Below are 13,899 nucleotides of genomic sequence, written 5' to 3'. Positions count from 1 at the left end.
ATAAAGGACATCAATGGTTTACGTCCCAAATGGCACCCTATTTTATGCACTACTTTTGACCAGGGACTATAGGGTTTTGGTCAAAAGTAGTGTACTATATAGGGAATAGGGTGCCTTTTGGGACGAAAGATAATTACTGTACTGACATGACACTGCCTGAACCAACTAAGACACTTCACTGATCAATCTTCACACTGTTCAGTAGCACGTCACTGGAAATCCCCATCACCCATAAAAGGCCTGGGCTAAAAGCTCACTCTTGTGTAACAGCAAGACAATTATAAGATGACAGAAAAGGAATATGTTATTTTAGATCAATTGTTTGAAAGTGATATTCATAATTTATGCATACTATACATACTAAGCTACTTATACTACCCTCGGGGCAGCATTTCATTCCATACTACAGCCCTATGAGCAAATAATGTTGAAAAGATACCCTTTTGGTTGAAACTATGTATTTGTGGTTGAAAAGTGTTTTTTCAATGTTTTGTGCTCACTGGGAGCGTACTGATCACACTGTTGATTAAGTGTCATTTTTGACCACATGGTAAACAGCCACATGAAAAGAGGAAGCAGATAAAGTTGAGGCAACAGACCGAACACATTTGGCATGAGTCTTGACATTTCCTCGCACATCATAACTTCTTGGAAATAGTACTACAGAATAGTAGACTAGGCGAGAACAACTTGTATAAATTAGCTTATATACAAGTGTTCATTTTTGGGGATTCTTACCATCTCTTTGTATGTTAACCTCTATCCCACAATGTATTCTTAGAATGCTTATTTAGAAACGCACGCACAGACACAGACACAGACACAGACACAGACACAGACACAGACACAGACACAGACACACACACACACACACACACACACACACACACACACACACACACACACACACACACACACACACACACACACACACACACACACACACACACACACACACACACACACACACACACACACACACACACACACACACACACACACACACAGTATCTGATGGGGATTTCTCAACGCCACTACAGTCACAACTCTGTCACTTTGTTTTCATGCTTCTCTTTCAAAATGCCTATGCCTGACAGAAGGACATCACAGTGAAGACAGTACCACAATCATAAGAAACAGAGGCTACGTCCAAAATGCCACCATAATATGAAGTTCTATACTATTGACTAGGTCCCATAGGGTAGTGTGCACTATACATAGGGAATAGGGTGCCATTTGGAACACATTAAGCCAGAGAAAGCAAACAAGGGTAAGACGAACGGATGTGTGGTTACAGCGGATGGTGGGAGGAACATCAGAGTCACTTAGTGAAGAATATACTGTAAGTGAAGTGATGGTAATGATGTCATTTTTTCCGAGAATTGTGATATTTGCGTGTGTGTGCACGTTCGTGGAGAGAGAGAGAGAGTAAGACTTTTGTATCTGAGCCATTTTTCTCTGAACTCTGACAGGTATAGCAGTCAGTCCACATAATGCGGGCCCAGGATGGTCTAGATCTAGAAGGTTAATTACTGAGACCCACCTGCTGAACCTTACCCATGGTCTTCTGCTCCAGGGGACCTGTCCTCCTGCGCTCCCCGGGAAACATGCTCCTCTTCTGGATGTCTTGTGGATCACTTCTCCCTCTCCTGGTCCTTTGCAATAACGGACAAGAATGCTGTACCATCCAGGACAACACACAATATCATGGTAGGGTCTAAGTCTAAGACTCTGTTTTTAGCAGATATCGATGACAACAAAATGTATCATTTAGACATATGGTTAGATGTTTAATTGTGGACATTATAGGAAGTCTCATTAAGATACAGACACTAGCACAACACTGCCACCCACTTGGAAATGTGTTTTTTCCAGAAGTGATTGTAGATCGTATTTTCTACCCATATAGAGAGAACTGTACACCATACAGCACAATGTGTTCTAATTATTATTGTCTATATCCTGCTTCCCACTCCGTCTCTCCCATAGTGTCCCCTGTGCTTGAGTCCCTGCGGTGCTACAATGACTACAGCTCCTACGTCCGCTGTAGCTGGGAGGAGAGTCCACACCCGTCCTCACAGCCATTAGCCCTATACTACTGGGACAGCCCTGAGAACCGGTAAGGATAGAGCTGATGGGGTGATGAGAGGACAGAGAGAGAGAGGGAGGGAGGGAGAGGTGGACCCCGAAAAACAATGTACTCAATGAACTCATGTCTCCCTCTTTCTCCGACCCTCTAGTGAGTCCTTGTGTAAACCCTATGGTAAGCGAGCACGGAATCCCAACAACATCAAGCTCACTGCCCAGTGTCAGTACAACACAAAATACTTTGGCATCAATACCAACCATGTCTTCTTCTTCAATACCTCCTGTCCCCCTGCCCTGCTTCTGTCTAAGAATGGTGAGTTTAACCATTGCAGGACACCTGTCATAAGTCATTGCTTCTCAATTATTTTACATTTACACGTTTCATTTCAGTTACAAGTTAGCTAGCAGATGACCAAATTCAGTCAAATATATATAGGGTCCTATATCTGTATTTGACTATTCATGTATGTGTTGATTTGTTTTTGACAGTGTGTGCATGTGTGTATTACAGTGAGAGTGCGTCCACCAGTCCGCCTATCACAGAAGCTTGTAGAGAGAGGGGGCTGTTTGCTCCGCTGGGAAAGCCCCTACCCGCCATCATCCCTCTTGACCCCCACTCTCAACTACCAGGTCAACTACAGGAGGTCAAACCAGGATGACTGGACAGTATGTACTGGAGTAACAAACAATTAGCTTGAGTGCCATATCTTGTTTGTGCTATATATTGCCAACTCATTGTCAAGGACAGCAGGCAAAAAGCGCAAACAAATCTGGGACCAGGTTACATACAATGTGCTCTTAAAGACTCCTATTCATCTAACACATGTGCTTCTGAATCCAGTATACACTCTTAGAAAAATGGGTTCCAAAAGGGTTCTTCGATTGTCCCCTTAGGAGAACCCTTTTTGGTTCCAGTTAGAACTCTTTTGGGTTCCATGTAGAACCCTCCAGGGGAAAGGGGAGGAACAAAAAAAGCCTGGAACAAAAAAAGTGTTATTCAAAGGGTTCTCCTTGGGAACAGCCAAATAACCCATTTAGGTTCTGGATACCAACTTTTATTCTAAGAGTATTAGTAAACATATTGCTTATGTTTTCCGACCCTCTTGTAAAAAAAAATGCTAACTCAAGATTTTTCATCATGGCATGAGATATCCCCCGGAAAACAAGCACAAGTTTAGGGTAGTTTTGCTCGGTGACAAAATCATGAATCACTTCTTTAAAATCATTCATCACTACCCCTTTGCTTAATACCCAGTGGTATCACCAGAGTTTCATAACATCTGGGGGCTCAGTCCTGAAGACCAGGGGCTGAGGGGTTTGTGGGTGAGAAAAAAAAGGGCCTTTTCTAAAAATCACTTCCTGTAATTTCCTGTAAATCATTTTATATGACTGGAGACGATTACAGTAATAGTTTTTTTATACCACACAGTGTCTAAATGTCAAGCTGCTAAAACAAACAACCCATGGCTTAAATGCAACAAGAAGATAGGCCAATGAAAAGAGTGGATACTCAGATCTTAGGTCTACAAGATGAGGAGGAAATTATAGTCCACCAACTTTCCAGTGTTTACTCACTAATTAATCAGAATTGTTCCGCAAGTGTATTTTTAAATATTGTGAAATACCTTCTAGCTGCTGCCTGCTGTACATTGACAGCCACAACTCAACAATCAGCTGTTTTATATTTGCCCTAATCGCTCACAATGTGACAAAATAATAATATATGCCATTTAGCAGACGCTTTTATCCAAAGCGACTTACAGTCATGTGTGCATACATTCTACGTATGGGTGGTCCCAGGGATCAAACCCACTAACCTGGCGTTACAAGCGCCATGCTCTACCAACTGAGCTACAGAAGGACAAAACATAATCTACAGCAATTATTTTCAATAATTACATAAATATTTCATGTATTTTTATAGAGACAGGAGTAATTATATCACTTGTCAAATGTAATTTCAATTTATCTGCAGCACTTCCAGTACCCCTTCCTGCAGCACTATGGTTTCTTCCATGTGCTATGCTCTCCTCCAAGGCCAAAAAATCAACACTTATTATTATTAATTAAATGGATTGTGGTCAGTAACCCCATATGATGTTATTGTATAGGTAGGCCTACTGGCAAAAAACATGTCAAATTACTTGAATAGACTATAAGGAAAAGTGTCCAATGTGTATTCACATCAGTAGGCTAAGGGACTGAAATGCATCAGAAAAGTATTGGAAAGTTCAAGAAAACATAAGGGAAGCTCATCAGGTAGGCTATATAGGCCTAATGTGTGTGTGTGTGTGTGTGTGTGTGTGTGTGTGTGTGTGTGTGTGTGTGTGTGTGTGTGTGTGTGTGTGTGTGTGTGTGTGTGTGTGTGTGTGTGTGTGTGTGTGTGTGTGTGTGTGTGTGTGTGTGTGTGTGTGTGTGTGTGTGTGTGTGTGTGTGTGTGTGTGTGTGTGTGTGTGTGTGTGTGTGTGTGTGTGTGTGTGTGTGTGTGGAGAACATCTGCATTACTTTTAACTGTTAGACTAATGATCATGAGCACTCAACTCAACTTAGCTAACATTACCTAGCATAACTGTAACCTAATATCCAAACAGAGATTCAGTGACAACAAAAATCGGACATTGATTGATTTATCAAGATGAGTTCCCACGTTGTCCCAATCAAAACGGTGCTGGAATGATCAGTTGACCACACATGGAAATGGCTTTACATTTATGATAACCAGTGCTATTGTTTTAGGTAGCCAACCAGAGCACCATTTTATCAATTATTAAGCCATTTCTGAATGAAAGTTGGTACCAACATGAAACCTTTCATTCAGAAAATCCTAAAACACCAAATTAGGCCTACCTTATTATAAATTAGGCCTACCTTATTATAAATTAGGCATACCTTATTATAAATTAGGCCTACCTTATTATAAATTAGGCCTACCTTATTATAAATTAGGCCTACCTTATTATAAATTAGGCCTACCTTATTATAAATTAGGCCTACCTTATTATAAATTAGGCCATCATCACTGTCAATCGTGAATGATAATTATTCACGTTTTACAGGTTAAACGTCCATGCTGCATGCATGCCAACAGTTCGATCCCAAACAGGTTGATGGGAATATGCATTTTGATCTTCTTGAATATGAAAGTAAGGTTGGCTAACCGGCTAAACTAATCACATTTTAGAGCAGATAGAGTTAAACACAGCAACCGCATGAGAAAACAAATGCTGCATTTCAAAATTGTCATATGAAATTACATTGTGTTTTTGGCATAACCGTAGCCTGCCATTATCATTTGATTATAGTTGGTTTGTTATGTAAAATACTAATTAATCATTAAGTGATCTTGCGAGACATTGCACCATTCTGAGAAATGGCTGCAGTAATGTCCACCACTGCAGAAATGTCCACCAGCACTTGCCAGAAAATGTCATGTTAATTTCTCTACCATAAGCCACCTCCAACGTCATTTTAGAGAATTTGGCAGTACGTCCAACCAGCCTCACAACCGCAGACCACGTGTAACTACGCCAGCCCAGGACCACTGGCTTCTTCACCTGCGGGATTGTCTGACACCAGCCACCCAGACAGCTGATGAAACTGAGGAGTATGTATGTCTATAATAAAGCCCTTTTGTGGGGAAAAATACATTCTGGTTTGCTGGGCCTGGCTCCCCAGTGGGTGGGCCTGGCTCCAAAGGGGGTGTCCCATAGCCCACCCATGTCTGCGCCCCTGTCCAGTCATGTGGAATCCATAGATTAGGGCCTAATGAATTTATTATAATTGACTGATTTCCTTATAACTGTAACTCAGTAAAAAATGTGCAATTGTTTCATGTTGCGTTTATATTTTTCGTTCAGTATAAGTGGCGCATTCAGTTGACTACAAATCTTTTTCACACCATTGCAACAGCGCAACAAATGTGGGGCTGACCCAAAATCCTGGTGACGTCCACGTTCTAGCTCGTCACGATCCTTACCAAAGATTACCACGCCACTATCTAAGACTGAGAGGATATCACACGGCAATAGTATAGAAAACAAATCCCCCGGTGGGAGTCACATAAAGATCAGGTCTCTCTGTCTTTAATAGTCTGAAGTGGTTTCCACCCTTTCAAATGCACAGATTCAAGCCACAGGATAGGTGGAAGCAGTTTGAAAGATTCTTTCAGGAAGTCTACATTCACCTGTCCAGACCAGGTGCTTCACACGAGTGCAGATGAAGGGAAGGAAACAAAGAAAGGAACCTACTGGGGACTTAAATCAATACAATGATGTTTATGTTCAATTATGTTGAACCAACGTGGAATAGATGTTGAATTGATGTCTGTGCCCAATGGAGAGCCACTTTAGTAGATTTAGATGCACACATAATGTGCGTGTCAAATGGCATCCTATTGCCTTTGTAGTACACAACTTTAGACCACAGCCTTGTGGGGCACTATGCCATTTGGGACTCCATATTCATTGTCTGTTTCTCTCTGTGCAGGCAGTGGAGGTTCAGGACACCCAGCTGAGTGTGAAGGCTGAGGCTCAGGTGCCCGGCTTCCAGTATGAAGCCAAGGTGAGGGCAAGGATGAAGACGGGACTGTGGAGCGAGTGGAGCCCCCTAGTGACCTGGTTGACTGAGGAGGGTGAGTGGAAACCCTACGTAAACGTAAACATCCTCCGTCCTCCATAATGTAATGTCGTACAATGAAATGTATTAGTTTCATGGCATTGTAATGAGTTTGTAATGAAGTTGTCATGAGCGACTTGCGATGGCATGTGATTTTACAGGGAGGTGCCAGGGAGTTGTGATCGCGTCATGTTAGCATTGCTCAGTCGTGCATCAATGTCTTCTTTCCTTTTGTTCACTCCCGTCCTCCCTAATTCCCCCTCTCTCTCTCTCTCTCTATCTCTCCACCTCTTTCTGTCTCTCTTCCTCCTGTCGTCCCGTCCTCCCTAATTCCACCTCACTCTCTCTCTCTCTCTCTCTCTCTCTCTCTCTCTCTCTCTCTCTCTCTCTCTCTCTCTCTCTCTCCATCTCTTTCTGTCTCTCTTCCTCCTGTCGTCCCGTCCTCCCTAATTCCACCTCTCTCTCTCTCTCTCTCTCTCTCTCTCTCTCTCTCTCTCTCTCTCTCTCTCTCTCTCTCTCTCTCTCTCTCTCTCTCTCTCTCTCTCTCTCTCTCTCTCTCCATCTCTTTCTGTCTCTCTTCCTCCTGTCGTCCCATCCTCCCTAATTCCCCCTCTCTCTCTCTCCATCTCTTTCTGTCTCTCTTCCTCCTGTCGTCCCATCCTCCCTAATTCCCCCCCCCCTCTCTCTCTCCATCTCTTTCTGTCTCTCTTCCTCCTGTCCTCCTGCTCCCTCCCTCACCTCCCTTCCCTCCCTCACTCAGACCCTGTGCCAGGCCCCTCCAATGCGCAGTGTGTGTTGGATAATGAGACTGCGGTGACATGCAGTTGGGAGGTGAAGAGAGACCTGGCTCAGTTCCTTACCTTCCACCTGTCCTGCAAACACAATCACACTGCACCGTGAGTTAAGATCTGTGTGTATGCCTTTGTGTTTGTGCGCGCTGCATGCGTTCATGTGCGCGTGCCCATGGATGAGACAGAACAGTTGACTACACTTCAGACTACTTTCTTTCACAGCATTGTCCTCCCTCTTCTCCATCCATCCATCCATTTCTCTCTTCCTTTCGCCATCTCTGCAGAGCCCAGAAATGCTGTGATAACACCATGGTCGGCGTTACATCCAGGGGTCCAGTGCTAGAATACAGCTGCTCCTTCCATGTCCAAGACTTAGAGCAGCTAGAGGTGGAGCTTGTACCCACACGCAACAGCAAAAAGTTTAAAACACACAAAAACAGTGAGTCATTTTCACACCGAGACAGGGGTGATATTAAGGGGGAGAATAAAATCTCATAGCTGCGACTCAATTTATGATGATATTTGTTTTGATGCAAAAAAAAAGAAAATATTATTATTATTATATACTACCTCAGTGATTCTGTATCAGTGCTGCCACCTGGAGTTTATATTGTGGTATTACAGGCACAATTTTCTAGAAGGTATCATTTCAGCCAGTAGTTTAGAAATTAGTGCTCATGAGCCAAAACGGGTCCCGGGAAATTGAGCACAACTGTGTACAACGTCATCCATTTCGTACGATACGTCACGCCCTGCAAAAAATAAATACATTCGTAAGCGCTTAAGATCCCGTTCAACTCTTTAAAGATTCTTGATGTCTGATTCTTGACGTCTCTCTCCACACAGTTCGTCCAAACCGTCCACTCAAAGTGCAGATAGAAGAGAGAGATGGGAACTGGATTCTAAAATGGAATCCGCCTCATTTTTATCTGACCGATCATGTGCACTATCAGGTGCAATACTGGAGTAATGAGACTCAGGTAGGATGATCCAAAAGCAATGTCTTGTCATTGTCACTGTTACATTTGATCATCTCTAGTTCATCAGGTAAAGAACGCTCATCAAGCGAGATAGACTGTTGCAATTTTAAGGATCCCATGAATAGATCATTTGACAATGACGGATAATTCTACTGTGTCTCACTTGGTTCTGTCCAACCTTCTCTTTTTCAGGAGGATACTACGTTCCTCAATGTCTCCCAGGGGTCCCGCTCGCTCTCCATCCTGGGGGTGTCCCTGTGCCCCTCTGAGCGCTACCTGGTTACGGTGAGAGCCCTGGTGGGACCAGGAAAGCGTGATACTTTTGACGGAGTCCCCTCAGAATGGACCGACCCAGTGGAGTGGACCACACCACCAGGTAATGAACCTAGATGCTATCTCCTGGTTGAAGCAGGTTTTTAATAGTATTCTGATCTATTGTTGTATTCTATTCTAGCCTGAGAGTGTCTGTTTTTGCTATTATGCCAACTCCTTGTCACTCATTGTCATGTTAATTGCTGTATATGCTTGACAATGACAGCAATGGACTTGACAAGAGCACACACTTGGACCAAGCTAATTCTGTAATTTTTTTCAAATAACTCTGAAAACATATTTTATCATCAGAGATAACCAGTCTGCACTGAAACAAGTACAAGTGGGGGGGGGGGGGGGTGAACCGTATTTTATTATTTACAATTCATCTAGTCGTGCCAGCCATGCGAGTCAAAATAGCGGAGCTCTAAAAACTATAATATGATTATCTATTCATGAGATATGCTGAACGAAAAAGCACCAAAGTTCATATCCCTTGAAGAATGTTTTCAAAAACAAATGTAAAGACCTTCATTATGTATTAAAGAGTGTTTTTCTTTGCTTTCATCTGTCAGTCTTATGTGCAGCCACGATATTTGCTTTCATGTGAAAAATGAGAAAATAATATTGAAATGTGTTGAACACGCCGTTCGGAGGGTTCGGAGAGTGAAATAAGAAGAAATTAAGACTAGACTTGATGAAGGCAGCATACAGGAGCTGATAAAATGTGACTATGTTCTCTTGAAGCAACGACCATCTCAATCAGTTCACATGACAGACAGGAATATCCAGACCCTAATCAATTACTCATCAATGATCATCAACTACATTTTCCACTCTTACATATGCATCTTTTGTCCCATGTCTCCTGGTAGCTTCCTGGTCCATCACCACCTTCCTCTACGTCTTCATCAGTATACTGGTGGCCATTGTCTTCATCGCTCTCTATGTTACCATACCAGCCTGCCACAGGTGATTACTCAGACTTCTCCAACTGTTTCTATTGTTTTTCTACCATTTTAATTCACCCTTCAAATCAAACCTTATTTGTCACAATAGGCCCAATACAATAAGTGCAGACTTTACCGTGAAATGCTTACTTACAAGCCTTTAACCAACAATGCAGTTCAAGAAAAATAAAATATTTACCAAGTAGATGCCCTTGTGTCATTACTAGTGTTAGAGCCAGTGCTTCCATACAGGTGTGGTCCCTGAGTTAATTAAGCAATTAACATCCCATCATGCTTAGGGTCATGTATAGAAATGCTGGGCAGGCCATTATTTTGGCTACCATGGCTATGGGAACACAATACGATGACAATGGCCCTATCCACAGGGCACGAGTGGTCACTGAATGGGTTGATGAGCATGAAAACCATATAAACCACATGCCATGGCCTTCTCAGTCACCAGATCCCAACCCAATTGAACATTTATGGGGGATTTGATTTCTCATGGAAGAATGGCATCGCATCCCTCCAATAGAATTCCAGAATCTTGTAGAATCTATGCCAAAGTTGTGTTGGTGTTTCCTTTATTTTGGCAGTTACCTGTCATTTCATTCATTCGTCCATCCCATTGATTCATTCGTTCGTTTTCTGTCCGTAGGAGGGTAGTCCTGTGGGAGGTGTCTGTCCCGTCGCCCCTCAAGAGCAAGGTACTGGGAGAGGTCATTAAGGTAAGTCTGAATGCATCTGAATGGCTGAGTATTCAATCAGCATCATTCACAAAGCATCTCGCTGTGGACTACTCAGCTGTTGAATATATGACAACTGCACTCAGTAATAATGCAAATCATCTACACACAAGGATAATTTTTCATAACCACTATAAATGACATTGTGTGTATCCAGGGCTGTGCACAGACCTTTTAGCCGGCAGGTGCTCAAAATGAGAAGGGAAAAAATGGCAATTCATATCTCGAAATTCATAACATACTAACTGCCTCTGTAGCGAACATTTAAACATGCTTTAGCATTGGCCTATTTATTTCTGCAACAACACACTCACTTACAAGATTGTAAGCAGGCTAGTTACAGTGCCTCCAAAAGAAATGATTGACATCGGGAAAAGAGGGTCGGCTATCAGCTAATCATTCGTGTCGATTGATGAAAACCTGCTAGTTTGTGAACTTGACAATGTCACGTCGACTTGGGGGCAATGGGTTCAGAACAACAATGGCAAAAACTGTATACAAAAAATATACCGCCACCCAAAAGGGCGAGTGGGAGGGCAAAGGGGCAGGTGGGAGAGTAAAGGTACACCCCTATCTGTGCACGTGCCTGCATGTATCCATCTTTCATAGTTCATCACTCACAGATAATGGTATGTCCTCTCTTTCCCAGAAATCTCCCGATAGGTTGTTATTCCATGAGAGTGAGAGAAGTGAGAAGACCTACATCTGCAGGGTACAGACACAGGAGAGCAGGGAGGATAACAGTCTCTGCTCCAGCTGGTAAAACTAGCTCACATCTTTATACTTATTTAACCTACACTATCCAACACTTATAAAAGATAACTCGTACACCTAGCCTCAATCCTAACCCTTACCTCACTATGTTGTGTTGCAGCTCTTCAGATAGTCCATTGTGGTTGAACTCGGATGTAAAAGCAAATGGACTGTTCCATTCCATTACCAAGGAGGGGTGGAAGAAGTATGACCCAAACTCTTCCTCCCTCCATTTGCTGTCTGTGGACAGATCTGGCCCTCCTGCTCTAGACTCATCCGGCTTCAGCTTCAGTGGCCCTTACATCTTCTGTGGCGACAGTTCACCGGCGCCGAGTGAGTTTCTGAGTCTGGAGCCTCCCTGTGAGGAGTCCGATAACACTCTCTCTAACTCTGAACCCACTTCTCCGTCCTCCTCGAAGAGGTCTGCCCCATCCCTCTCGGAGTCGAGTGAGGGCTACGTGGTGATGCCTCAGGTCTGTGCTGGCCTGTCCAGATCAACAGAGGGAGTGTCGGATGGTGTTACGAGCACTGTAGTAGCGGACGACAGTAAGAACACTGGTAACAACAACGGCAACAACGACATCATGGCATGGCCCAAGTCAGAGCTCCTCCCACCCGGACCTAGCTCTATGCCCATCTGCTCACCACCCAGTGAGAATGAAGACCCTCCTCCAGCGTACACACCCCCAACCACCACAAACACCCCTCCCACCTTGCCCCCAGTGGGCCCTACCCTACACACCTCTGGGTACTGCTTCCTCCCAGTCCTACAGACACTTGGGGGCTGGGGCCATGTGCAGTCTTCTGGACCACCTAAAGGGGGCAGTCAAGAGCAGCAGGCCTGTAGGAGGGAGATGAGTCAGGAGGAGCAGTGCAAGGAGGATCCATATGTCAGACTGTCCCAGCTAGCCACTTAGCTAACTAGCTAACCCCATCTAATGCTGGACTACATGAGGGCCACTATACGTCACTGTTCTCAATATTTGATCCATTCTAACACTAACACACCTGTCTCAACTAATCACAAGAGCTTGATTATTAGTTGGACTAGTTCATTCAGGTGTGTTATTGTTGGAATGGACCACGTGTAAAACTACTGATTTGTGGTCACTGAAGACTGGGTTGAGATTGAGAAACACTTCTATTTCTGGGAGGGAAAACTGTTGGAGCCTCAGAGAAGCCTCCCTTGATTACTCACAATGCCCAGCAGATGGCATCACTGTACTTACTGTGTATCTGTTGAACTCACAAGAGGTGGCCTATGGATTCTACTGTAAGGACTAACTACAAACACAGAAGCATACTGCAGTAGGCCTCTGGGTGGTAAGGTGACTGAGGGCCAGATTCCCAGGTTTCCACCACATCACATAGATGGTACATGTGTAACAGGGTGGCACTGTCATGTTGGTGAACGCAGCCAGTGCCAGTGGCTGTTCCTGTCGTTCCACAGCAGGGGTCGGGTCGCGGGCCGCAAAGTGCTGTGTTACAGAATGCGAATGGTGATGACGGTCTCCTGGTCGAATGTCATTCGTCACAAGCTTTGTAAACAACTTGGGGTAGACTTACAGTGAAATGTTTAATTATGGGCCCTTCCCAACAATGCAGAGAGAAAAATATAGAGAAAAAGAATAACACAAGGAATACATCCACAATGGTTATATACACGGAGTACCAGTACTGAGTAGATGTGTAGGGATACAAGGTAATTGAGGTTGAGTTGTTGAATGCAGCCTTGTGCCTCTGTCAGCGCCAGGTGTGTGACATTGTTGATTGTAATTAAGGGTGTGGCCTTCAGTATTTTACCTGGCTGTTCTTGTTGTTCTACAGATGTGCATTACCATGAGAATGACAAATTCTGAAGCATATCCGGGGATCTTGTGTTCATGGCAAGAGTACCCGTATGCCAATTTGACCCGCTCTCCTTCACCCATGGCATGCCCTCCTGAGAGTATTGTGCAACATGTCCTGTGACCACGAGTAATTGATCTGATCTGCGTTATGCCATAGCTCAGGCATATATCGAATGTAATTGTGGATTTGTATGTCAACTAAAGTTTTTTTTATGTCCTGTGATAAGCAATCAGTATGAGCTAGAGCTTCCAAGGAACATGTATGCCTGGAGATGAAAATATTGTTTTGTTTGCTGTAAAATAAAGTAATGTTGTTTGCTACACCTCTTCCTACTATTCCCATGCTCCACTCCCTGATGTTAGAGAACCTGTATGTTTTAGATTCATCCCGAGGACCTCCCCTGGCGTATATGAAAAATGTTGCGTACAATCGACCCCAGGAGGAGATGCATGTAAATCCCCCTTGTTACACATCAGAAGAGGTTTGATTCCCAAGTGAGTAACCAAATGCCTCCCTATTCACTATGTAGGAAAGTTTGAGTCCCAAATGCCTCCCTATTCACCATGTAGGGAGGTTTGAGTCCCAAATGCCTCCCTATTCACTATGTAGGGAAGTTTGAAACCCAAAGGCGTCCCTATTCACTATGTAGGGAAGTTTGAGTCCCAAATACCTCCCTATTCACTATGTAAAAAAGTTTGAAACCCAAAGGCGTCCCTATTCACTATGTAGAAAAGTTTGAAACCCAAATACCTCCCTATTCACTATGTAGGGAAGTTTGAGTCCCAAATGCCTCCCTATTCACTATGTAGGGAGG

At 43.6% G+C, this 13,899-nt stretch overlaps 1 protein-coding gene across 2 annotated transcripts; it reads left to right on the top strand.

Moving 5' to 3' along the window:
* Positions 1-1,195: 1,195 nt before the first annotated feature.
* Positions 1,196-13,407, top strand: LOC123999733 (cytokine receptor common subunit beta-like). Of its 2 annotated transcripts, XM_046305765.1 has the most exons (14): positions 1,196-1,342; positions 1,473-1,710; positions 1,990-2,119; positions 2,241-2,401; positions 2,600-2,754; positions 6,574-6,718; positions 7,463-7,598; positions 7,778-7,932; positions 8,340-8,473; positions 8,666-8,849; positions 9,661-9,757; positions 10,394-10,463; positions 11,131-11,240; positions 11,356-13,407. In XM_046305765.1, the coding sequence occupies exons 2-14, from the start codon at positions 1,560-1,562 to the stop codon at positions 12,149-12,151; spliced, it is 2,424 nt and encodes an 807-aa protein (XP_046161721.1). In that variant the 5' UTR covers positions 1,196-1,342; positions 1,473-1,559; the 3' UTR covers positions 12,152-13,407. The 2 variants fall into 2 exon arrangements, with proteins under 2 accessions (XP_046161721.1, XP_046161720.1); XM_046305764.1 differs by lacking the exon at positions 1,196-1,342 and having other exon boundaries at positions 1,349-1,710.
* The last annotated feature ends 492 nt before the right edge of the window (positions 13,408-13,899 follow it).

Source organism: Oncorhynchus gorbuscha, linkage group LG16 (assembly GCF_021184085.1).
Source record: "Oncorhynchus gorbuscha isolate QuinsamMale2020 ecotype Even-year linkage group LG16, OgorEven_v1.0, whole genome shotgun sequence".
Taxonomy (NCBI): Eukaryota; Metazoa; Chordata; class Actinopteri; order Salmoniformes; family Salmonidae; genus Oncorhynchus; species Oncorhynchus gorbuscha.
Note: the sequence above shows the minus strand (reverse complement) of the source record. Positions and strands in the feature narration are given on the sequence as shown.